The following is a 27,427-nucleotide window of genomic DNA, read 5'->3' on the forward strand; positions in this document are numbered from 1 at the left end:
TTTATTTCTGAACGAAAGAAAACAAATGTCAAACTGTCAAATGAAAGTTGGGTTGTGGGTTGGCTAAATACATATTCTATATAAATAATTCATCTAAATATCTTAAAAAATGAGTGCCCCGAGTCGTAAAGGGCCCGTATTCGACCCGGGCCTCTGCCGCTGCTGCGGCTCCATCAAGAAATGTCGTCTGTTGAACGTTGAGTACGAATTTCAGGGACAAAAGGAAGTGTATGCTGATATGTTTATGGACTGTTTTGGATTGATGGTATGTTGAAAAAAGAAAAATCAAAGACCAAACTTCTTTTAATAGTAACTAAGATTAGCTACTTAATTCCCAACCCTTCGGGTATGCTACTTCCAGTAAATAAATAAATAAAATGAATATTATGGGACAATCTTCGACACAAATCGATCTCGTCCCACAGTAAGCTCAATAAGGCTTGTGATGTAGGTACTAGACGACGATATATTAATAGATAGATACCTAGGCCTTCTAGCCTAGTTGGTAGTGACCCTACCAACACAGCAGGAGGTCCTGGGTTCGAATCCTGGTAAGGGCATTTATTTGTGTTTTTATCACGGTTTTACTCATACTCATTTATTCATAAAGCCAATTTACATGTCAGAACAACATTAGAATTGAACAGTTCATAGTTATGGATGCTTCATATGTATTGAAGTATCTATAGACATTATATATTTATGACAGCGTTTTACACAAAAATAAAACGCTAATTAAATAACTTACCATATTCGGAACCTAATAATAATATTGAGAATGGCAACACTGCGTAGTCGGTCGTATTGTCCTTTTCTAGCATATACGTCCTTCTCTCTCTCACACTCCCACCACTCAGGCAGGTTGCTTTGACAGTTAAACAAGGCAAATTTTCAAGTCATTGTCTCAAAATTATTCATATTTACACCAGGCAGGATTAAAACTTTAGGTTCCGAATATGGTAAGTTATTTAATTAGCGTTTTATTTTTGTGTAAAACGCTGTCATTAAACAACTGTACCGATATTCGGAACCTAATAATAATATTGAGACGTGTTTGTTATCGCCTGGTGGTGGGAAGACGCCAAGCCAATGTGATTATACGTGTAGTTATTATGTATATGTAATATTATTATATTACGAGTGTTTAATTAATTATGTAGTACACCCTTTATTTTAACACTTGTGAGGAGAGAGGTATTTAGTAAAGCATACATTTTGATATAAAATTATATTATGATACTAACTTTACATTTTATATAATATATGTACTTAATGTAGGTACTTATAAATTTTCAAAGAGGATAAGTGAGTCACCACAAGGGTGCTATACTTAATTATATGTATGTGAAACTAGGTAAAAGAAGATGAGATTTTAAGTCAGTCTACTCTTCAAGGAGCATACAACATCTGTGATAAGGAGTGATGTAATTAAAATATGAAGAGATAAGAATTATTTAAAAAGTACTCGAGTAGTTTTTATTTATAACTCCCAATTATTAACAAATTTGATAATAATTATCTAGTAAAGTAAGCAGTTGCAGGAATATAACAAGGACAAGACCTTTCTTATTTCCAAAATCTCTCGGGATTAAGTAGACGAATATTGTACATATTCGTTATATCACTATCACTACCCACAAAGTTAGTTTTGGGGACCTACTTACTAAAATGTCATAGGGAATTAGTGAATTCCTTTCATGACTGTGAGCCAATGTGTGCTATATACTTGGTTATAGCTATAAAATGCATTTAATCCTTTGTACGCTTTATTAACTCTCTTTCACCTAAAAAACCAGCAAACTGACCAAAAAGAAAGTGACTTAAGAGAAGAACCAAAGCGAACAAATAGAAACAGCATGAAGGACTATTTGTCAAGACCAATGACCGAACCAAGAACCGAAACCACTCCAAAAAACTAATTAGGAACAACAACCACAACAACCGGAAAACCAACAATGTACCAACAAATATACGTAGCAACTTCACTAAATGTCCCCCAAGCCGGATGGTCACCGTGGGGGCAAGAGACCAAAACCCTCCAACGTCAAATAAATTATACACCAACAAAAACATGAAACAACCTCATAAAGAAGATATAATACACATTGCAACCTACAACACGCTATCCTTAAGAACTGATGAGAGCCTAACGGAACTAATGTTGGCCTTAGAAAATATAAATTGGTCTATACTGGGCCTAAGCGAAGTTCGACGCTTGGGTGAGAGAATTGAGGACCATGGCCACTTTATATTCTATTATAAAGGAGAAACGCCAGGTTTATATGGAACAGGATTCTTAATAAAAAATGAATTTAAACCACTTATTGATGAGTTCATTGGCGTCTCAGAGCGTATTGTAATACTTAATATAAAACTACCTCCGAAGAATGAAAAGTGGTCAATTATTCAGGTATATTCTCCTACCGAACAATCAAGCAGAACAGAAATCGACACCTTCTACTCCACGCTGCAACAGGCAATAAACAATCACTCACACAGCAACTTAATAGTAATGGGTGATTTCAATGCAAGAACAGGGGCAAAAGGAGAAGGAGAACAAACAATACTGGGCCCATACTGCTCAGGCAAAAGAACAAGAAATGGGGAAAAACTTATACAACTGGCATACGAAAACAACTTAAAAATACTAAATACCCTATACAAAAGACGGGAAAGCAACAGATGGACATGGATATCTCCTGACGGCCAGCACAAAAACGAGATAGATTTTGTACTAACAAACAAAAGTAAACACTTTCGAGACTGCAGAGCTCTAAATAATATTAATTTTAACAGTAACCACAGAATGATCAGAGCAAAGTTACAAGTAAACACACTAAAAAGTAGACCCTTTAAAGCAAAGCAAACCGACAGCATAATACTAGAAAATACAGAGCTACTAAAAGAAAAGCTAGAGCAGTTCATTGAAAAAACGAAGAATCTAGACATACAGAGTAAATACAACAAATTCCAAGAACTTCTCTACAGCAATAAAAAAGATAAACTAGAAAACAAAGGCGACAGGCAAAAATGGATGGCAACCGAGACTAAAGAACTGATAAGAAATAGAGCAGACCTTATATCCAACCCTGAAAAGACAAAAACTACAAGAAAAGAAATAGCCGAAATAAGCAAGAAAATTAGAACACAGATGAGAAAAGACCGTCAGAGATACAGACTGAGACACCTGGAAATGTGCATACAAAGAACAGGAGGCACTAAAAAAGCAGCAAAAATACTTTTGGAAAAACGAGACTGGATACCAAACTTAATAAATAAAAATCGTAAATGCGAAAAGCGACGCCCAGAAATAATATCAATAGCCACTGAATTTTTCAGAGAATTATATTCAAGTGAAAGTACTACACAGACAACAACCCTATCAGGAGACAGCAAAGTACCAGAAATACTATATGAAGAAATAGAAAAGGCTGTGAAAACTCAAAAAACAGAAACAGCTTCAGGATCAGATGGCATAAGTAACGAGTTCCTCATCCTAAATAAAAAACTCCTAATACCAATTCTAAAACACCTCTTCAATGAAATCTTACAAAACGAGATAATCCCTTGCCAATGGACAACATCATCTATAATACTTCTACACAAAAAAGGTGATAAAAATAACATCAACAATTATAGACCTATAAGCCTATCCTCGAATATATATAAAATCTTCGCTAAAGTTATACTCCAAAGAATAACCAATAAGCTAGAGGAAAGTCAACCAAGAGAGCAAGCGGGCTTCAGGAGCGGGTACTCGACTGTGGACCACATACATGTCATCAAACAATTGTTCGAAAAAGGCAAGGAATACAACATAACATTCTACTGCTGCTTCGTGGATTACAGTAAAGCTTTCGATACAATAGAGCACGAGAGTATCTGGCAGGCACTCAAAAACCAAGGTATCGAAAATAAATACATCAGAATACTAAAAAACATTTACAACAACAGCAAGGCCACAATAAAACTAGAGCAGGAAGGCAAAGAGATCAGAATAGAAAGAGGCGTACGTCAGGGGGACCCACTATCGCCGAAACTCTTCACAGCCGTCCTAGAAGAAGTCTTTCGCCAATTAGACTGGGAGAAATGTGGACTATCTATTAACGGTGAAAACCTTTCACATTTGAGATTTGCGGATGACCTGATCATACTCTCATCATCAAGTGAGGAATTGCAAACAATGCTGAATGACCTAGTTAGAGAAAGTGGGAAGGTGGGATTGGTTATGAACACACTAAAGACCAAGGCTATGACTAACGACAAACAAAAACCTATTCTCATCAATAATAACCCAATTGATTACGTCAATGAGTACATCTATTTAGGCCAGATAATCTCTCCGGTAGATCTAACCTCAAAAGAAATAGATAGACGTATTGGAAATGCTTGGAAGACATATTGGAGCCTAAAGGAAATAATGAAAAATAAAGATATCAATGTAACTATCAAGCGGAAACTCTTTGATACCAGCATACTTCCTATACTTACTTACGGCTGCCAAACCTGGGCTCTCACTAAAACACACATTAGAAAGCTAGAAACTTGCCAAAACTCCATGGAAAGAAGTATGCTGGGGAAAAGACTATCGGATAAAATAAGAATAAAATCCATAAAGAAGATCACCAAAACAAAAGATGTCACAAAAACAATAAAAAAGTTAAAATGGAAATGGTCAGGACATACAATCAGAGGCAAAGAAAAATGGTCGAAATCGATAATGAACTGGTTCACAGGCCATAAGAAAAGGAAAAGAGGTAGACCATTTAGAAGATGGGTGGACGACATCAAAGCCACAGCAGGAACCACATGGACGAGAGTTGCCAAGGATAGAGAGGAATGGAGAAGGTTGGAGGAGGCCTTTTGCCAATAAATGGCACACAGACAGAAAAAAAAAAAAAAAAAAACGCAAGAACTGTAGAAAATAATGCAATCTACTGTCTGAAATAAAGGATTATTACATTATTACATTACATTACGCTTTACTAACGCGAACGCGAGCTAATGTACCTAAACAAACCTTACTTAAAATTGTGAAGGTTACTTTGAGAGCTTAAGCCATAACATAACACTCATGTTGGCACGACTAGTAATGATAATGACGCTTTTTGGTGCTCTTGGCGTTCAAATGGTTAATATAGAAATGCCACAGAACCTTATCAATGATATTTGTATAGGTGCAGGCTCATTCTGATTATATTCATGTTTAGCTATCATCAAGTGACCTAAATTGTACTCATTAATTTCTATATATGCAGTAAGTTTACCTTATCTGGTGCCTACTAGTAGACATAAGCTTGATTGGTTCTGAACGCTTAAGTGGCTTAATTTATGTAAAGCATTTATAGACATTGCATAGTTCTGAATATTCAGTTTCCTCTTTCCAGTGTGTAAATTATTAAGAATAAGGTACTTAATTCGAAACCTTAGCTCATCGCATGTGTTTTAACCAAAATGCAGATTTGTGTGTTTATTTAGTGATTTTACATTATTTGCAATAACTGTGCGGAACCATGGGGTCCCCGACCTTTTGCCGGGCACCCGTGGGCCCAAAGCCAACAGTGCAGAGGCCCTTTAAGAGGGACCTATTTCATCCAATGCTAGAGTCAACACTTTGTCGAATTTATTTGATATTTATGTATACTTATCCTCCTTATGAACTAAGGATAACTGTAACTTTTTGATATCAAATATACGCAGAATTGTCAATTATTTTATATTCTGAAATTATAATATTACTGGATTTGGGCCAGTGTGCTTTTGTATACTATATCTCTGGCCTACGATATAGGCTAGTCTATTAACATCCCGCCTCCTGGAAGGCAGTATACAGACTTCTTAGATATATATTCACGGTAGCGCTAAGTGTGTGGACCTAGTTTTCCGACACTTGACTGCATGAGATTATTGTGAACATTTTTTCAGGTCTCGAGCAAGAAGGGTACCTAGATAGGTTGAGGTCCTTAAATTGTGGATTTGGTAGGAGCAAGACACAGACGGGGTGTAAATTAATTAATCCACCATGTTTCAAGAGATTTTTGTTCATTGATGCCTTCAGGTTACACTGTACAGACAGACTAACACTTTGGCAGAGTTTTGCTAACATATAATAAATGACTGCATTTGTTTGGGTGTACATGTTCCACGTCAAAGACATATTTATATATTTCAATCTATTTTTGAAAAGTTCGCGTTTCAAAATAGCTTCGCCTTTTCGCAAGGCGTGCTCCTGTTTCCCTATTTTATTGTGCAAAGCGAACAGTATCACAATGTTATAATTATGTATAAATTGAGAACTAGAGGGTCATGCCCTAGACGTGACCGCCCAGAAGTTGTGCTAGAACCGTTCGTGCAAACCATTCAGTCACTGTTTTTAAAAACCTTTTTGTAGTGGGTACATTCCACGGTCTTAAATTTGTTAAAGTGTAGTATCAAACTATGACAAGTCATGATAAGTGAATTAAGTGATAGTGATAGAGCTTAGCGAAAAGAAACTGCATTTTTGGCAGAAAGCAAGCCGCTTTGCCCAGTGATACTAGGGACCAATCTGAATGATTTCATCCGAGGAAACACAAATTTCATTCACTAGAATTCTAGATGGCGGACCTTTTCCAAAATGGCGGCTGCAATATTTAAAAAAATTATAGACACAAAACGGCTGCACCGATTTTAATGATTGATATATCGATCTGACACTTGTAATCGAATAAAAAATATGGCATTTAAGAAATTAAAGATGGCGGCCGAATATTAAGAAAATTGTGTTTTTTTTCTTTAATTTTTTTCCTTCTAATGAAAATAACAACTAAGTATTCTATATTATGATCACATATTCTTTCATTTAAATGAAACCTGATAATATTATCTGCAAAATAAAAAAATAATCTTAACAATCCGTTGAGTAGTTTTTGAACTATACGCATTTCAAAAAGCGCGTAACTGCCGTCCGAAACGACCCGCTCGCGCGGCTCGTGTCAAAACTGAGAATGTTGATGATTTAAAGGTAAAAAAAAGAACTGAAATCATATTTACTTTATTTATTGAGCTATAAATAAATTGTATTTCTGCTTATTATTTGTGACCATCACGGGAAAAGTTATGGCGGCTGGCGCTTACGTCGCTTAGCACCGCAATAGTATTGGAGCGGCGTTAATAATAGCGTAAGCGCCATCCGCCCTAAGGTACCTATACCCGTGGGTTCAAACTTATTCCTCTTTATCATCTTCGTCCGATGTGGATGAACTGAAAGAAAAGAAAATTCATATGAAATCGGAACAAAATATAACTAATATAATTAAATTAAATATATAGAGATGGACTACGCCAAACTAACTTCCATTACTATTTCAATGTGTGTAGTATTGAAATAGTAATGGAGGGCGCGACAGTTTGGCGTGTTTTATCTATAAGTACCTTTCGTTTTTGCAGTTGCCTTTGCAAGTGCTGCATTGCACTGTACAGGGTAGACCCACTCTCCGACACGTGCAGCGCATTGTTTCGCAGCCTTTTTTACAGCCGCAATGGTCCAGGTATGATAATTCACGCCACATCGCCCTAGCATCAGACCATTGCGGTTCCCAACTGCCATTAGATGACTTCCAACCCCAAGAGGATGGCAATGGCACAGAGGCATCATCAAGAATAAGGGCATATCACCCCATAAGTGGCCTGCTTGATATGTGAGACGGAGCGCGTGTTTATGTAATGCTGCCGATGTTGGTGGGATGCTGGTTACCAATTTATTTTTAGTAGTAAATAGCTCCTTGCGTACCAAGTTGTCCGACGAATGTGCTATTTGTGGGTCATATATTGTGCTATTTATAGGGAGCAGGTGAACTTTTCCGGCATAGTCATGATTTCTTCAGGAAGGCTTTGTAATGGCTGCGATATTTGTTTTAAAGCTGGTGTAACTTCAGGGTGTGACAACCACGTTTTGAAGCAAGACTTATTTCCTTTTGTATGGAAGTAAGAAGTAGTGTCACACCCTGTAGAGGCGTGAAAGTCACGAAGAGCGGTTGATCTGTCAGAACCCAAAGTATTTGCTGTTTTATGAACATCGCCATAACGGCGTTATTTGCAGTCCCAGTTAATAGCCATAACTCTTGCAGGCCACTCTCAATTTAAGTTTGATGATATGATATCAATAACACCAAAACATCTGTATCGAAAGATCTAATCAAAATTCGCCTAATTTCCTGTTCTGCCTGATCTTATGAATAGGAACACATGCAGAAGAAGCTGATGGCCGCATCGTACTTCACGCAAAAGATCAGGCAGAACAGGGAATTAGGCGTATTTTGATTAGTACTTCCGATACAGATGTTTTGGTGTTATTGATATCATATCATCAATCTTCAATTGATAGTGGCCTGCAAGAGTTATGGCTAATAACTGGGACTGCAAATAAACGCCGTTATATCGATGTTCATAAATAGCAAATACTTTGGGTCCTGACAGATCAATCGCTCTTCGTGGCGTGAACGCCTCTACAGGGTGTGACACTACTTCTTACTTCCATACAAAAGGAAAGAAGTCTTGCTTCAAAACGTGGTTGTTACACCCTGAAGTTACACCAACTTTGAAAGAAATATCGCAGCCATTACAAAGCCTTCCTGAAGAAATCATGGCTGAAAGCACAGCCATGATTTCTTCAGGAAGGCTTTGTAATGGCTGCGATATATGACCCACAAATATCACATTCGTCGGACAACTTGGTACGCAAGGAGCTATTTACTACTAAAAATAAATTGGTAACCAGCATCCCACCAACATCGGCAGCATTACATAAACAGTCTCACATATCAAGCAGGCCACTTATGGGGTGATATGCCCTTATTCTTGATGATGCCTCTGTGCCATTGCCATCCTCTTGGGGTTGGAAGTCATCTAATGGCAGTTGGGAATAGCAATGGTCTGATGCTAGGGCGATGTGGCGTGAATTATCATACCTGGACCATTGCGGCATTTGCGGCTGTAAAAAAGGCTGCGAAACAATGCGCTGCACGTGTTCCTAAACGTCTACCCTGCACAGTGCAATGCAGCACTTGCAAAAACAAAAGGTACTTATAGATAAACCACGCCAAACTGTCCCGCCCTCCATTACTATTTCAATACTACACACATAGAAATAGTATTGGAGGGGCGGGACAGTTTGGCGTAGTTCATCTCTATATATTTAATTTAATTATATTAGGTATATTTTGATCTGATTTCATATGAATTTTCTTTTCTTTCAGTTCAACCACATCGGGCAAAGATGATAGAGAGGAATAAGTTTGAACCCACGGGTATAGGTACCTTAGGGCGGATGGCGCTTACGCTATTATTAACGCCGCTCCAATACTATTGCGGTGCTAAGCGACGTAAGCGCCAGCCGCTATACCTTTTCCCGTGATGGTCACAAATAATAAGCAGAAATACAATTTATTTATTTATTTATAGCTCAATAAATAAAGTAAATATGTTTTCAGTTCTTTTTTAGGGTTCCGTACCCAAAGGGTAAAACGGGACCCTATTACTAAGACTTCGCTGTCCGTCCGTCCGTCCGTCCGTCCGTCCGTCTGTCACCAGGCTGTATCTCACGAACCGTGATAGCTAGACAGTTGAAATTTTCACAGATGATGTATTTCTGTTGCCGCTATAACAACAAATACTAAAAACAGAATAAAATAAAGATTTAAATGGGGCTCCCATACAACAAACGTGATTTTTGACCAAAGTTAAGCAACGTCGGGAGTGGTCAGTACTTGGATGGGTGACCGTTTTTTTTTTGCATTATGGTACGGAACCCTTCGTGCGCGAGTCCGACTCGCACTTGCCCGGTTTTTTTACCTTTAAATCATCAAAGTTCTCAGTTTTGACGCGAGCCGCGCGAGCGGACCGTTTCGAACGGCAGTTACGCGCTTTTTGAAATGCGTATAGTTCAAAAACTACTCAACGGATTGTTAAGATTATTTTTTTATTTTGCAGATAATATTATCAGGTTTCATTTAAATGAAAGAATATGTGATCATAATATAGAATATTTAGTTATTTTCATTAGAAGGAAAAAAATTAAAGAAAAAAAAAACACAATTTTCTTAATATTCGGCCGCCATCTTTAATTTCTTAAATGCCATATTTTTTATTCGATTACAAGTGTCAATACGAATTGATCGATATATCAATCATTAAAATCGGTGCAGCCGTTTTGTGTCTATATTTTTTTTTAATATTGCAGCCGCCATTTTGGAAAAGGTCCGCCATCTTGAATTCTAGTGAATGAAATTTGTGTTTCCTCGGATGAAATCATTCAGATTGGTCCCTAGTATCACTGGGCAAAGCGGCTTGCTTTCTGCCAAAAATGCAGCTTTCGATGTAAATATCGCCGTAAGCCCTACTACTATGATAACAGTATCTAGTCCGTGCATAGAAGCACTTGCCCTTGAGGTTAGGGCATGGGTAGTTTAAAATAAACTTAATCCGTGCATAGGAGCACTTACGATACAGGTGGTTTAAAACTTCCTGGGTCACAATACAGACACAAGGTGTAAAATACATAATTGATAAACGCCCGTCAGGCCAGTTTTGTATATTTTATTTCAAACATGCTTGTGCAGCACCGCCAGCACATGATAATTTTCCTATACCATGGCAGTCAGGGATATAATAGTTAAATAGGCAGGTAACCTTGGTCATGTCGTGTACATAGGTAGGTACTCGTAAACATGTTAACTGAAAGTCTAGTGCTCTCGAGGCAAATATAATTTATGCAACTGTGAGCTGCTCTTACATTGAGATCATATGTATTTATTTCTAGTCTGCCTTAGCAGGCCTAGACTCCAAAGGTTTTTTAGATATTCATAGGGCCGTTAATCGGACCCTTTGTACACCTTGAGCAGGCTGTTTGTTTCACACATGAGTAATATAATTTGAATTATATTGTAAACATAGCTTATTTCAGAATGGAACCGTAAGCACTGTCGTGAGCTTAAATAGTCTGATTGAATTAGAGTCCACAGATTGTCTGGACCTTGGTGGATTGACCACTCCTGATTCTAATTATCAATTTTCTGCCTGGGCTTATAATCGAAATTAGGTGACTAAATCTCTTAGTATTCTCTATGCCGCCCAAGTTATGAGGCTAAGCGTCTCCAGACCACAATTTTATATTAGGGTGCAAAGATTTTTTCATCTTTAAAATAAAAATGAGTCGAGATAGGCCTGGAATCTTAGGTTATTTTATACCGTATAATTTTAGAAATGTAATGTAAATGGAAAGCAGTTTTCACTTTTACCACAGTTAATTAGCCCAATTTTGGGCTTAGCCAATAGGGTGTTTGGGACCCTTTTAGAATAGATTAGTAAACAAAAATGAAAACTAATAACAAAGCCTTGCCTATTTCGACTGATTTTGTTAGAACCCTTTTTATTTTCTCTAAAAGGAGATATTTACAAATTCATTTTTGTAATATTTTTCTGATTGTGGCTTACTTGCTCGCATGATGTGTTATGACCATATCATTTATATTTCTGTGAATATGTCTGACATGCCTTGCGCAGGCTTACATAGGTTATAATATTATCATCAATAACTTGACGTCAGTTTGTGAATGAATTAAAGATTCTTTGGCACACCTTACGCAGGTGGAGACATGGCAGCCTTGCGCAGCCTTAGATAGGTACATAATATATTGGTTTCATCACAAATAACTTGACGTTAGTTTGTGAACGAATAAAAGATTTTCTTAGGCACACCTTACGCAGGTGGAACCATAACAGACGTAGGTTTAAGAATATCATTCAAATCGAATACCCTGAGTTTATGGGTAATATTCCCTTAGTTGCGGGTTCCTTGCTCGACAAGGTGAAAAGCTTTATGCAGGCTTTTACAGGCACTTTTAGAAAGTGTCATTCACGGTGACGCGCAGATTTGCCAAAACTAAACTTTAACTCTTCAGTTAACTAATATAATTTGACAATATGAACCAAACCATGCGTCTTCGTCAATGAATCAATCTAAAGATTCCCGTATCGTTAATGCCAAGTGTACTATTTATGTAGGTAGGTAGGTAGGCTTAAGAATTGACCCTCTTGTATGTAGTTACTTGGTAGTTACGTAACGAATTAATAATCCAGTTATTCAAATCCAAAATAACACAAGCACATATAGCAACTACATGCAAGAGTTATTTTCCTTAACCTTTTAAGCTGTAAGTACCTGCTAAGTTATTTATTTAAGTAGGTACCTACATTTTAACCTACCTACATATTAACAATTTTTTCAAAATTAAATATCTAGTTGGAGAGATATAAGTTGGTAGATCAAGAGTGAAATACTTCACGATTTCGCATGTCATTCTTGCGCAGAGCCATGCTAATCTCTCTCTATGTCTAGTCAGATTTAAGTTTATGTACTGCCGAAGTACTCACTTTCCACAAAAATAAATGCAATGTTTGCGATGTAGGTTTGTTCGTTACCTTGTGTCCCTCAGAGCGGAAATAGAAGCCCCGCGAAGGCGGGGCTTCGTCGACTCCTAAGCGGGTACACTTATTTATCAGCAATTTAATTCACAAAAAAATAATTTTGTAATATTATATTAACCCGGAACGGGATAAAAAGACAAATTGCTGATAGATACTTGGGCAGATAAAACCTACACGTCTATAAACTTCTACCTCTATACATAGGTTCTACTTAACACGTATTAACTATCCGATCCTTTCGTATTCGAAAACACAAATCACTTGAAAACTGAAGGGTATGCCTCCACACATCACCATTTAAGTATTATAATTTCAACCGTTATTATACACACACAAAGATTTAAACTAACAAGACTCGGAAGAGACTTAATGTAGGTATAAAATTAAATTCTAATGGTGACACGTGCACGCTTTACCAGCTCGATGTGTTTTCTAACATATGTGTTTTAGTATTTTCATTGGCATAGCCACGGTGCGCGCAGGCAGCCTTTGAAAACACTCGCACATCACTATTCCGGATCGTATTTATTTGCTAGATAGTTTATCGGACAACTAAATTTAAATATTTATTTCGAACGGCAAAAACCGTTAGAAACTGTTTTTCAATATAGTCAGCTAAACTGGGGTACAAATTCAAAAACTCACCAGCAGTTTAGCTTCACGACCTTCCAGATGGAAAAACAGCAAGCCAATGACTTGAAAATTTCCCTTGTTTAACTGTCAAAGCAACCTGCCTGAGTGGTGGGAGTGTGAGAGAGAGAAGGACGTATATGCTAGAAAAGGACAATACGACCGACTACGCAGTGTTGCCATTCTCAATATTATTATTAGGTTCCGAATATCGGTACAGTTGTTTAATGTATCGTTATTTGTAATTTAATATTATGAAATAAATAAATCTAAATCTATTTGCCTTTCACAAAGCAATACACATACATGATTCACATTTTGAATTTACAAGCTTGCCAAAGAATCTTTCACATTTTTCCAGCTGTCCCATCTAGACGGGACGGTGGAGATAGAGCGCCTTATCTGTGCGACATGTGTGGGCCGGCTGCGGGATGCCAGCGCCTTCCGCAAGCAGGTGCTGATGTGTGAAGACCGGCTCCTACAGGCCTCCATACATGTTCACCAACCCAGCGGTAAGCAGCATTATCCGGGTAATTCCCACTAGTTGTGGTAACTACTGGGAATTTTTTTCCCACTTTTACCACTGGTAACTACTGGGAAAAATATTTTTTAAGAAAGAAATGGATTTTTATTCCCAGTAGTTACCACTGATAAAAGGTGGGAATTTTTTTTTCCCAGTAGTTACCTCCAAAATTTTGTTAAATTTCAATACTAATAAAAGCAGAATAAATAGTATAGTATAAATATAGAGTGCTTTAAGAAATTATAAATTGATTAGTGTTTCAGTAAACTGCCTTAAAAGTGATTAAAAATATTATCCATTATCCGGGCATTTGCAACAGCTCATGGGAGCCTGGGGTCCGCTTGACAACGAATCCCAAGAATTGACGTAGGCACTATTTTTACGGAAGCGACTGCCATCTGACCTTCCAATCCAGAGGGGAAACTAGGCCTCATTGGGATAAGTCCGGTTTCCTCACGATGTTTTCCTTCACCATATGTAGTGTAACCTGATACCTTTAAAGCAGCAATTCTTGTTTATTTATTTCTATAAATATTTCGGGGATCTCGGAAACTGCTCTAACGATTTAAATGAAATTTGCTATATGGAGGTTTTCAGTGGCGATAAATCGATCTAGCTAGGTCTTATTTCTGGGAAAAAGCGCATATTTGAGTTTTTATATTTTTTTCGAGGCTCCGAGCAAAGCTCGGTCTCTCAGATATTATTTATTTATTACAGTAAAATTGCATAATAAATATAATAATTAATGACCCGCTTTCAGATACGAAGGTCGAAATAGAGCTGAAGCCAGGAGAGGTGAAGGTAGAAATGGAGCCAGTGGAAGACCCTCCGGAGCCCAACATGGAGTCGGAGCCAGTTGATGATGAGATGGATGCAGATGTCGGTGATGATCACTGTGAGTTATGGCATACAGAATACGAATATTCGGCCGAATGTTCGGTTCAAACCGAACCGAACATTTTAGTATATTTTTTTTATATAAATAATAAAATAATAATAATAAATATTAGGGGACATCTTACACAGATCAAACCTAGCCCCAAACTAAGCAAAGCTTGTACTATGGGTACTAGGCGACGATATACATACTTGTATAGATAAATACATACTTATATACATAGAAAACAACCATGACTCAGGAACAAATATTAGTGTTCATCACACAAATAAATGCCCTTACTGGGATTCGAACCCAGGACCATCGGCTTAGCAGACAGGGTCACTATCCACTAGACCAGACCGGTCGTCATATGTTTCAATAACTGGCCAGGCATCAATAACTAGCTGCCTTATACTAATGGTAGAAGAGCCGGCCGCAAAATTTCTAACCGACTTGATACCACGATGAAATGCACAATGGTTTCCCAGAAAAGTTATGCTAAGTCCGAATTCGATAGTCTGCCACGGCGGAACTTGCCGAAAGTACGAAAAAGAAGGCCACTTCCGGTGCGAAAAAAGGGGCTGATTTAACCCATCTGATACCGAGATAGTAGTTATGGCAGCAGTTAGAAATTTACATGTAGACACAGAAAAGCGAAGTCTGCCACTATTTTTTTTGCCGGAAGTGCTTGGCAGACGCTCTCAAAGGTGACCATCGGGACCCCTAAATTAACCCATCTGATACCACCATGAAACCAATGCCAGTCGGTAGGTATGAACTCTCATGTCAGGAATATATAAGTCTGCCAAGGCTTTTCCTGCCGAAACACCATGGCAGACGAGATTATGTAAGCAAGGTCGCCATCGGTTACCCTACACTAACCCATCTGATACCACCATGAAACCAATTCCATTCGGTAGGTATGAACCCCCATTTTAGGAATATATAAGTCTGCCAAGGTTTTTCCTGCCGAAACACCTTGGCAGACGAGATTATAAGCAAGATGGCCATCGGTTACCGTACACTAACCCATCTGATACCGCCATGAAACCAATTCCAGTCGGTAGGTATGAACCCTCATTTCATGAATATATAAGTCTGCCAAGGCTTTTCCTGCCGAAACACCTTGGCAGACGAGATTATGTTAGCAAGGTGTAAATCAGTTACCCTACATTAACCCATCTGATACCTCCATGAAACCAATTCCAGTCGGTAGGTATGAACCCTCATTTCGGAAATTTTTAAGTCTGCCAAGGCCTTTCCTGCGGAAACTCCTTGACAGACGAGATTATGTAAGCAACATCCGCATCCGTGGGACCGGTATACGTGATTACTGTAGGCTTATTTATTACTTTATGCTTTTACATATTTGTATATTATTATGTTATTAATGAAATATATTTATAATTTATTAAACCTATACCTAATACATTGGGAATTCATTACCTGCTTACGGCAGTAGTAGGGAGTAGTGGGTGAGTTCTGGCTCACTTAGCCAGGCCAACAGTCCCTCCCCTTTTTTTCCCCTTGTTGAGGCCCTGCAACCTTACCTTGAACCCAACCTAATGTCATTGTAGCTCGAATCTAACCTAATCTATTTTTATTGCTTTTAGAAAATATTCTAATAACAATTATCTACTTTTGCAAAGTTAAATGTTGAATTCTTTATTTCGCAAAATGGAATTTTAATGTGACTATAATGTATGTGCAATCTACTTAGAAACTGGGTTTAGAAATATAAAAACACACATTTTATATAGGATAATAAGTTTATTCAAGTAATATTCTGAACATATGAGATATAGTAACATCATTACTTATTCTGTGTACAGTGGAGAAAACATGCAAGTTGACATTTTTCGTTTTAAAATAAAGATAAACTAAACAGTATTTGCCACAAACCGATGTAAAAAAAACTTTGCAGTTGTTGATTACAATACCATATCTTAAGGCCCCAGTACACAATGGGCCATCGCCGGCCATTCCAAGGGACGCATTTATGCGTTAGAGGGAGCAAATCATATTGCTATCTCATTCTACCGCATGGCTGCGTCCCTTGGAGTGGCCGGCAATGGCCCATTGTGTACTGGGGCCTTTACAATTTCTCTCCATGAACATTTTATGATACCCAACCAACCTTCCGGTTTTCGCCCGAATGAATTAAAATATTCACCAACACCATTGACATCAATATAAATGGCTATCCGATGTCAGCCAGGTGTAAAATCCGGATCTAAATTGATAATAAGCAATTTAAACAGGTGAACAGGTAGCTGAACAAACATTGGCATTTTGTTGGCTGCAAATACATTCGATTCCACGCCTATATTCATTTTACTCATATAGTGTTACACAGAACTCATTTGCTGTCAAGAATTACCGACAATTGTCGTGTTTCTTGTGACAATTGTCATTAGCTTCGCAAAATAAGTACTTAGTATTTGGCGATATAATGGAGTTTTTATTTTATTAACATGTTGGTGGCAAACAAGCACACCGCCCGTCTGATGGTAAGCGGTTACCGTAGCCTATGGAGGCCTGTAACGTCAGTACCAACTGTGATGTCGACAAGTGTCGCACCTGCCACCGTAGTGAAATAGAGGCCAGGCCCCAATTTCACATCGGTGACAGGTGCGACGAATTGTAAAATCACTATCGCTGACGTCACAGGCATCCATGGGCTACGATTACCACTTACCATCGGGCGGGCCGTATTCCTGTTTGCCACCATCATTGTATTATTAAAAAAAAACTTTATGATATCGGAAAAAACAGATATTTCTCCTGTGAAGTTTCTGACAATTGTCAAAGATCTAGAAGAATTGTAGGTAATTCTTGACAGGTAATGAGTTATATGTCGGAATTTCGTGACAATTGCAGTGTTTCTGTGACAATTGTCATAAACTTAGCAAGAGAAATATCTGTTTTTTTCCGATATCATAAAGTTTTTTTTTAATAATACAATGATGGTGGCAAACAGGAATACGGCCCGCCCGATGGTAAGCGGTAACCGTAGTTCATGGATGCCTGTGACGTCAGCAACAGTGATTTTACAATTCGTCGCACCTGTCACGTTGGTGAAACAGGGGCCAGGAGTTAAGTCAAAAGCTAGTAAACAGTAATCTCCTCCATAGTCCTCTCTAACTTTCAGGCAGTTTTATTAACTTCTTATGGTATCAATGTGGAGTATAAATAGTCTACTATACATATATCCCAAAAACTTTAACGTTTACGTTTTTAAATACATGGTGACCTTAGCCATTGGACAAACCCTGAAATCCCACATAGGGTTACTTCTCAGAAATGCTCTAACGGTAATTTCTTTTTAATTAGAACAAAAGATAAAACATTAAATTATCAAACAAAAGTTAATTCCAATAATCGACAACAAAAAGAAACATACTGTATTAATCATTGGCAGTGCTTTTGACAATTTGTTTGAAAATGTGCGGCAATGATGACATTTGTCAAAAGTCAGAATCTTATTAATGTCATAAATAAAAAAGATAATCAAAACGGTCGCAGAAAGTTTTAATTAATTTAATTTAATTTAATAATTTAATTTATCAGCATTGCGATACAGCGAGGAAATGCCGCCAGCATCCTTGGTACAATGCCTCAAGGGCCTATTTTAGATTTAAGCTAGTTATTAATTTCGTTTAGTAGTACCACTGTATATATATTGTATTTAATAATTTAATAATTAATAATTAATTTTATTTAAAGCTGCAACACGACTGATTAATTGACATGATTGTTCTCCCAGAAGGAGGTTCGTGGGGTGTTAGACTTTGGTACGGTCGTATAGAGGGCGGTCTCGTGACTTCAGAAAATTCCGACTTTTGTCCTACCGCTTCCGGTCAGAAAAATGTTCGACGGCCCGGCCAAACGGTGGGAGGTAGGTGGGGGGTGCTCGACCAAATGTCATAGAGGGACCCTGGCAGTTTTTGACGCCGCCATTTTTTTTCAAAATGGCTGACTTTTTTTTTTAATTTTTTCAAGTTTGTCCTAGCGCGCTGAAATTTTGGTCACGGAATCTCGGGGTCCTCTAGATTCGTATGAGAAAAAAAATTTCGAAAAATTCCAAGATGGCGGAAAAAATGGCTCCTTTTATTTTGTATGGCAACTTTTAAACGGTGCGATGTAGGTGGGGGGTGCTCGACCAAATGTCATAGAGGGCCCCGAGACAAAATAAACTGCATTTAAAAATTTTCAAACGGGCCGACTTCTTTTTTTTTTTTCAAGTTGGTCCGAGCGCGCTGAGATTTGGCATGGCGAGAGATAGAAGCCTCTAGATTCCTATGAAAAAAAAAATTTTTGGAAAAAATCCAAGATGGCGGAAATAATGGTCATTTTAATTTTGTATGGCAACTTTTAAACGGTGCGAGGTAGGTGGGGGGTGCTCGACCAAATGTCATAGAGGGCCCCGAAACAAAGCAAACTGCATTTAAAAAATTTCAAAATGGCCGACTTTTTTTTTTAATTTTTCAAGTTGGTCCGAGTGCGCTGAGATTTGGCATGCGGCGAGCTAGGGAACCCAGCATTACCATGTAAAAAAAATTTTTTAAAAATCCAAAATGGCGGGCGACAAGGGCAAAATTCAAATTTCCAAGTAGGTTAAGCGAGCCCGAAGGGCGAGCTTCAGGCCGGGAGGCCGAAGGCCGACCCCGGCGGAGGGCCGAAGGCCCGGAGCCTCCACCCCGACTCCCAAAACGCGAGGCCGAAGGCCGAGCTGCGTGAATGCAGTTCCCCCAAGCGTTCTACAAAGTCAACTGTCTTGATAAGCGAAGCCGGCGGGCCGAAGGCCCGACGGCGAAGCGTCGAGGCTCGCGAAGACCGAAGGCCGAGCTCCGCGTAGGGCCGAAGGCCCGAAGCGTCACACGAGAGGGGGAAGTTGGCCTACGGCCTTCGGCCTTCGGCCCGCCGTTTCGCTTGTCTAAGACACTTTTCATATTGGGTCGTGTTTAAGCTCCAACTTTCCGCTTAAGCCCCGAAGCAAAACCAACCCTCCCAACTGTTTTAATAAGCGAAGCGGCGGGCCGAAGGCCCGACGCTGAGTTTCGAAACCCAGCGAAGGACGAAGGCCGAGCTCCGCGTAGGGCCGAAGGCCCGGAGCGTCCCTTACGAGTTCCCAAGCACGCGAGGCCAGGCCAAGCTGCGGGAATGTAGTGCTTTCACGCGGATCTTTTCGTACTAGCAAAAGTACAACTTTATTTCTTTTTCCCTTTGGAAAACAAACTACTACTACTACTACTACAACAAAAACAACAGCACCAACAACAAACTACAAGAAGACCGCGGGGCCCTCGGGCCCCGCGCACAGGGCAAAATCTAGTCATACTATTTATTACCTCAGGAGCTACTAACACATACAGGTTGCTCCAAAGTAAAAAAATCGTAATTTGTTATGATACTTTGTATACTGGTTCTAAATACCATTGACGTGTAAAATTGTATTGATTTTATGAATAAATTATTGAATATTGAATATGAATACCCTAATGCATGGACACCCTGTATATCAACTTGAAAGAAAATATTCAATATTTCTTTATAGTGCGACTCCTTAGCTCGATTTAGTATGGAGGTAGAGTCTGGCTAATAAAAGATGAACCTGCAAAAATGCGGTCCTGGTCTGACCCGTCTGACCCATCCTAAATCCTGTCCCATCCGGCAGAAAGCACGAAACTTGGCATGCAAACTTCAAACTTCAACATTTATTCAGCAAATAGGCCGCAAGGGCACTATTACACGCCGCTAAAGAAATTTTCACTTCAAAAAGTTTTGAGATGTAATGTGAAACCAAGTCGGTTATTTTAATCAGTGCCAGGGGGTGTTAAAACAGTATCAATAAGATATCTTTAATTTGTAATTTTTAGCGAGTTTTAGCGGTGGGCAAAGTAATCCGGTGATTTGGCATCCATACCAACATTGCCCACCACCAAAAACGGATTAGGGTTGTCACTTTCATCTAATTTACCCAACTTCGCATGTAAAATAAGGTTATGTTTGTACACTAAAGTAAGTTTATAAATATATACTGTATTTAATTTGTCTTATTATCCTTTACTTAGATGTTTTATCCCGTTAACTAATGAAAAACACAGCAAAAATCATATTTTTGGCCATTAAACTATTGTAACAGATTTTCTCAAAAGTGACAACCCTAGCCTTTGTAAAATGCTTAGGCGAGCCTTATATGGAAATGAGCAAAAACGGGTAGGCAACATTGCCCAGCAAATTTATTTAAAAGTTTTTACACTTATCGCTAAGTTATTAACAGGGAACGGTAGGATTGCCCAAAACCAGTGATCTTTAGACATCATCATCATACGAGCTGTATTTGAATACCAAATTGACGTGGGCAATGTTGGCGAAAACTCCGGATATCTTTGCCCACCCTCTAAAACGCAAAAAAATGGGTAAAAACACGATAAAATATTTTTTCTTCAAATAAACTGATGCGTTTGATCACAATGGACGTGCTGAGCAAAAAAAGTAATTACGATTTGTTTTTTTTTTGAGTAATTCGTGTTTTTTTTTAAATGCGGGCAAAGTTGGTGATAATGACCGGTACCTACTCTTCGAAGGCCGCAAAAATATATGACATGCTCTTATGGTTCTACAAATAAGATCGTGTCAGATATTTTTGCGGCCTTCGTTGTGTGTTGTGTAACATAAATTGCAGGTGACTGTATATTAGGAATAATTATTTTATTTAGTTTCAACGAAAGTTTCAAGTTTAGTACGAAAATACTTCAGATATACAATATGCACAAAATGTAGACCTAATCGAAATAAAACATTGCTTTTTATAGTAAATTTTTTTTTAAAACATTCGATACATAGGTATACATAACAATAACCAGGCCACAGCGGTATTGGCCTGTAAGCTTTATCTCGGTCTCCAAAGCCGCAAAAACTCGCTAGTACTTCGTGCTGGTCTAGCCGTTATTTTTTCTTGAAGATTTTCAGAGAACAGCACGTACACGCATTATACATATAGACGGAACGAACGGCATAATCATAATCATTTATTCGTCGCAATCCATGGTATTACAGATCTAGGTACAAGACTTTCAGGTATTACTTATACGAATTACATAACGCTTCCTGTTAATAGGCAATATTTTAAGATAAAAGTTCTATAATATATTACAAGATTACAATTGTCATCAAAATTAATTGACGTACAGAAGTCAAATACGTTTTTAAAATGACGCAAAATGAAAATTAATCCCAATCAGTAAAGGATGAGTCTTTAAACTTTTTTCATTTTAAGCGAGTTTTGATTTGAAGGAACATAATACTTAAATTCGACTGTAATCGTATTGTTTTAAGATAGTTTACTGAGGTTTTCAACCATTATGACCCGTAAATAACAGCAAATCAAATTTAAAGGAGACGTGAGCTGATATTTATGTACCCTATTTTTTGAAATACAATTTATCTACTGGTATACTTTCTCGTGTGCGTATATGATTTAATGTCAAATCAAGCTGTCATTTTTATTTGAAGAATTATACGTGTGCTCCGGTGCAGCCCCAGCGGGCATCTGACTTGAAGAAGAATTTTGAGTGATGTCGTCAATGTATGGAAATTGTTCGAAGGTTTACATTTGAGATTGAATTTCTGTGTTGTCTTTGTAAGTAAAAATATAAATCTTGAATTGTCTAGCTTTCAAAATCACACAATAATTCAATTACTGTCAAAGAAAAAATTGTTTTGCTTCTTTCTCAAACGGAACTCCATATTTTGATATTTTGATACTTTTAGTGTCGATTTGTAGAGCATAACAGCAAATTAAAAATATAATGGCATGAAGAGTCGGTACACGGTTTCTTCGTGAACAAATTTACGTGTAATAATAATAATTATAATATAATATATATTATAGTGGTTTTCCGGGTCAAGGTCCGGGTCCGAGTCCGGGTCCGAGTCTGAGTCCGAGTCCGGGTCCGAATCCGTGTCCGAGTCCGTGTCCGGGTCCGAGTCCGAGTCCGGTTCCGAGTCCGGTTCCGAGTCCGGGTCCGAGTCCGAGTCCGGGTCCTAGTCCGAGTCCGTGTCCGAGTCCGAGTCCGGGTCCGAGTTCGATTCCAAGTCCGGGTCCGAGTCCGGGTCCGAACCGGATCCGGGTATGAGTCCGGTTCTGGGTCCGAGTCCGGGTCGCAGTCCAAGTCAAAATCGAAATAAGAAATCACCAAACGTGTACTATGCGTCGTTGAAGAGTTTTGTTCTGGTCATCATCAGCAGTTCCACTTCATCAAATGCGACAGTTTTTAATGTAAATGCTTGATTTTATGATGAAAATACAAAAAAAATCTATACTTATGCCTTTAATATTTGAGGAGTTCCCTCGATTCCTTATGGATCCCATCATTAGAACTCGAGCTTGACAAAAACGTGGCTTTAAAACTTGACTTGCTTAACAAACATAACGAAGAGGAAAAATCGCCAAACGTGAACTATGCGTGGTTGAAGAGTTCTGTTCTGGTCATCATCAGCAGTTCCACTTCATCAAATGCGCCAGTTTTTAATGAAAATCCTTGATTTTCTGATGAAAATACAAAAATGTCTATACGCATGCCTTTAAGATTTGAGGAGTTCCCTCGATTCCTCATGGATCCCATCATCAGAACTCGAGCTTGACAAAAATGTGGCTTAAAAACTTGACTTGCTTAACAAACATAACGAAGACGACAAATCGCCAAACGTGAACTATGCGTCGTTGAAGAGTTCCGTTCTGATCATCACCAGCAGTTGCACTTCATCAAATGTCACTTTTTTGAATGTGTATGCTTAATTTGATGATAAAAACCCAAAAATCACTATATGTATGCGTTTAAAATTTGAGGAGTTCCCTCGATTCCTCATGGATCCCATCATCAGAACTGGGTTTTGACAAAAACGGAACCAATCTGTATGCATATACATACAATCAAAAAACTAATTTTCAAAATCGGTCCAGGAATGACGGAGATATAGAGTAACAAACATAAAAAAAAATAAAAAATAAAAAAAACATACAACCGAATTGATAACCTCCTTCTTTGAGATTTGGAAGTCGGTTAACAAACTAATATTAGCCCAAAATCTAAAATAAATGAAGTACCGATCACATAAAAAGTAAAAAATTAAATTAAGTAAATAAAAACAGGAAGGTATCATAAAATGTTAATGAAGAGAAATTGTAAGAGATGGTATTATGCCAACCAACAACTGCAAAGTTTTTTAACATCGGTTTGTGGCAAATACTGTTTAGTTTATCTTTATTTTAAAACGAAAAATGTCAACTTGCATGTTTTCTCCACTGTACACAGAATAAGTAATGATGTTACTATATCTCATATGTTCAGAATATTACTTGAATAAACTTATTATCCTATATAAAATGTGTGTTTTTATATTTCTAAACCCAGTTTCTAAGTAGATTGCACATACATAGTCACATTAAAATTCCATTTTGCGAAATAAAGAATTCAACATTTAACTTTGCAAAAGTAGATAATTGTTATTAGAATATTTTCTAAAAGCAATAAAAATAGATTAGGTTAGATTCGAGCTACAATGACATTAGGTTGGGTTCAAGGTAAGGTTGCCCCCTCAACAAGGGAAAAAAAGGGGTAGGGACTGTTGGCCTGGCTAAGTGAGCCAGAACTCACCCACTACTCCCTACTACTGCCGTAAGCAGGTAATGAATTCCCAATGTATTAGGTATAGGTTTAATAAATTATAAATATATTTCATTAATAACATAATAATATACAAATATGTAAAAGCATAAAGTAATAAATAAGCCTACAGTAATCACGTATACCGGTCCCACGGATGCGGGTGTTGCTTACATAATCTCGTCTGTCAAGGAGTTTCGGCAGGAAAGGCCTTGGCAGACTTATATATTCATGAAATGAGGGCTCATACCTACCGATTGGAATTGGTTTCATGGCGGTATCAGATGGGTTAGTGTACGGTAACCGATGGTCATCTTGCTTATAATCTCGTCTGCCAAGGTGTTTCGGCAGGAAAAACCTTGGCAGACTTATATATTCCTAAAATGGGGGTTCATACCTACCGAATGGAATTGGTTTCATGGTGGTATCAGATGGGTTAGTGTAGGGTAACCGATGGCGACCTTGCTTACATAATCTCGTCTGCCATGGTGTTTCGGCAGGAAAAGCCTTGGCAGACTTATATATTCCTGACATGAGAGTTCATACCTACCGACTGGCATTGGTTTCATGGTGGTATCAGATGGGTTAATTTAGGGGTCCCGATGGTCACCTTTGAGAGCGTCTGCCAAGCACTTCCGGCAAAAAAAATAGTGGCAGACTTCGCTTTTCTGTGTCTACATGTAAATTTCTAACTGCTGCCATAACTACTATCTCGGTATCAGATGGGTTAAATCAGCCCCTTTTTTCGCACCGGAAGTGGCCTTCTTTTTCGTACTTTCGGCAAGTTCCGCCGTGGCAGACTATCGAATTCGGACTTAGCATAACTTTTCTGGGAAACCATTGTGCATTTCATCGTGGTATCAAGTCGGTTAAAAATTTTGCGGCCGGCTCTTCTACTATAAAATGAATTCTGTTTATAGGTGAATAGAATTCATTTTTAGTTTAGGGTGGCCAATTGCTAACAGTGGCCAGTTACTGGCGAATTACCCTAGTAGGGGGTTTTTAAATCCAATAATTGAATAGTTAATTTAAATTTTACACAAACTTGTTCCAGTATCGGACATAGACATCAAAGAAGAAATCGTTACGCCCCGTAAAGGAAAGAGAAAGAAGGAGAGTGAGCGAGAGGTGCAGAAGCGGTTCCGCTCTCTCGGCAACAAGCTACGCAGTTTGTTAGAGCAGGACGGACCGTGTACTTACGGTACGTAGAACCTAGAATAACTTAGGACTTAAAGAGTCCGCAGCAAGCTCGGTTCTCCAAACAAACCATAGAGAAATATAACCAAACACCATGGTAATTCCATACATCAGTTTTTTACCAAAACGCGAGTTATTTCTTAGTCGACATCTAGCGTCAAGTAGCGAATTTATCAGTATTGCTACTTGACAATAGAAGTCGCGACGAACGTAAAGTCGAACGATTTTCAGCTAATATTATAACCGGATCAACCGGAACTCTATTGTCAACTCCTTCTGCTTGTAATATTAGTTGTAAATTGTTGAGCAATACACTTTTCAGTCGCGGCACACGTGACATCTAGTGTCGAGTAGCGGTACTGATAAATTCGCTACTTGACGCTAGATGTCGACTACGAAAATAATAAGCGTTTTGGTAAGAAAACTGATGTATGGAGTGAGCACTCTATGGTTACTTATTTCTCTACCCTCCTAAGGCCCAAGGTCCTACCTATAGTACAATTCAGTTCGATGTAATTTAAACCATTTGTAATTGGAACAGAGTCGCTTTTGCTTTTTTCGTTCAATTTTCAAACAACGCAAAATGAACTCTATTTCCTACAATTTGGGTTCAAATTTCAGTGGCAAATTTTGGATGTTTCGTTTGTATGGCTGGGCCTTACCCAAAACCATTTTTTTTTCAGAACCACCCCCACCAGAGAGACCCCCAAAATGCATGGACAAAGAGGACAAACGGTTTTACAACACCACCACCATAATAGAAAACTCCTTCGTATGCCCCTTCGAGACCTCCTTCAGCGACTACCACTGCGTCTACTGCAGGGAGGTCTTCACGGACCCCAAGGAACTGAGAGAACATACCTTAAGTCATGACCCTAACACATATAAAGATCTAGTTAGAATAAATAAAAAAATGCCGCAAATAGATGTCTTAAAAGTCGATTGCAGGTTATGCGAAGAGAAGATTAACGATTTAGATAATTTTAAAACTCATATAAAAAATGTGCACGGAAAATACTTATTTAAAATACAGAATGAGGTTTTACAATTTAAATTAACGGTTAGTCATTTGGCGTGTATAGTTTGTAACGAGACTTTTGGGTATTTCCACGCGCTCAGGAATCATATGGCGGTCCATTATGGTAGTTGCATTTGTGATGTCTGCGGTGCTCATTTCTTTGAAGAAAGAAGATTGACGGAACACCAGAAGTCACATAATAAAAGACCGGGAGTGAAATACTCTTGTAAAGAGTGCGGGAAAGAATTTAAGTCTAAAAACGGGAGATATTTACATGTAGCGACGATGCATAAGAAGGAACCCACATACCAATGTGGGAAATGCGAAGCTGTTTTCTTCACTTATGCTATAAGATGTCGACATAGAAAAGAGGTACACGGTGAGAAGAGGGAATTCGCTTGCGACCACTGCGATAGGTCTTACGATAATAGGAAATCTTGGAGGGAGCATAACCGGAGGGCTCATCTGAAGATATCTAAGCATAAATGTGATATTTGCGATCGTATGTTCTATCTGCCTTGTCAGTTGAAGGAACATATGACAACGCATACGGGGGAGAGGAATTTTCGATGTGAGTATTGTGGGAAATCCTACCCTAGGCTTAGGGCATTAAGGTTGCATATGAAAAGTCATAGTGATAATAAATATAGATGTGGTATATGTGAGGCCACGTTCACGCAGAATGTCAGTTTGCGGAACCATGTGAAGAAACAGCACCAGGGCTTAGATATAAGGAGTTTGAGGAATTAATCAGGTTATAGTTCGTTTTTTTAGCATTAGAAATAAGGTAAACAATCTTGATGTGTCTTTTAATTGAAAAACACGTTTTAAAAATAAGTCACGGCAAATATGTAACAATTATGAATCTAACACGATCATTTATATTCTTCTGCTTTTTATAAGTAAAAGTTACTGATTTTTAAAAAGCGTTTTTCAATTAAAAGACATGTCACTGATCGCTTATCTTCTCTCTAATGCTAAAAAAACGAACTATAACCCATGAATCTAGTATATAACTGGACCGAACAGGATAGTCTTATGTA

The 27,427-nt window shown here is 38.3% G+C and overlaps 2 protein-coding genes and 1 non-coding gene across 3 annotated transcripts in view; 2 read left to right on the forward strand and 1 right to left on the reverse strand.

Moving 5' to 3' along the window:
- The window catches only part of LOC134803288 (zinc finger protein 57-like), a 124,501-nt gene that overhangs the window by 22,443 nt on the left and 74,631 nt on the right, over window positions 1–27,427 (forward strand). The window lies entirely within an intron of this gene.
- LOC134803287 (zinc finger protein 99-like) lies at window positions 69–27,136 on the forward strand. Its single transcript, XM_063776058.1, has 5 exons — window positions 69–265; window positions 13,457–13,607; window positions 14,379–14,513; window positions 25,224–25,370; window positions 26,050–27,136. Exons 1-5 carry the CDS (start codon window positions 110–112, stop codon window positions 27,132–27,134), a joined length of 1,674 nt encoding a protein of 557 aa, XP_063632128.1. The 5' UTR covers window positions 69–109; the 3' UTR covers window positions 27,135–27,136.
- LOC134803613 (U6 spliceosomal RNA) lies at window positions 12,304–12,407 on the reverse strand. The gene has a single exon (XR_010146008.1). It is a non-coding gene; the product is annotated as a U6 spliceosomal RNA (small nuclear RNA).

The sequence above is a fragment of the Cydia splendana genome, chromosome 26 (genome assembly GCF_910591565.1).
Source record: "Cydia splendana chromosome 26, ilCydSple1.2, whole genome shotgun sequence".
Classification (NCBI taxonomy): domain Eukaryota; kingdom Metazoa; phylum Arthropoda; class Insecta; order Lepidoptera; family Tortricidae; genus Cydia; species Cydia splendana.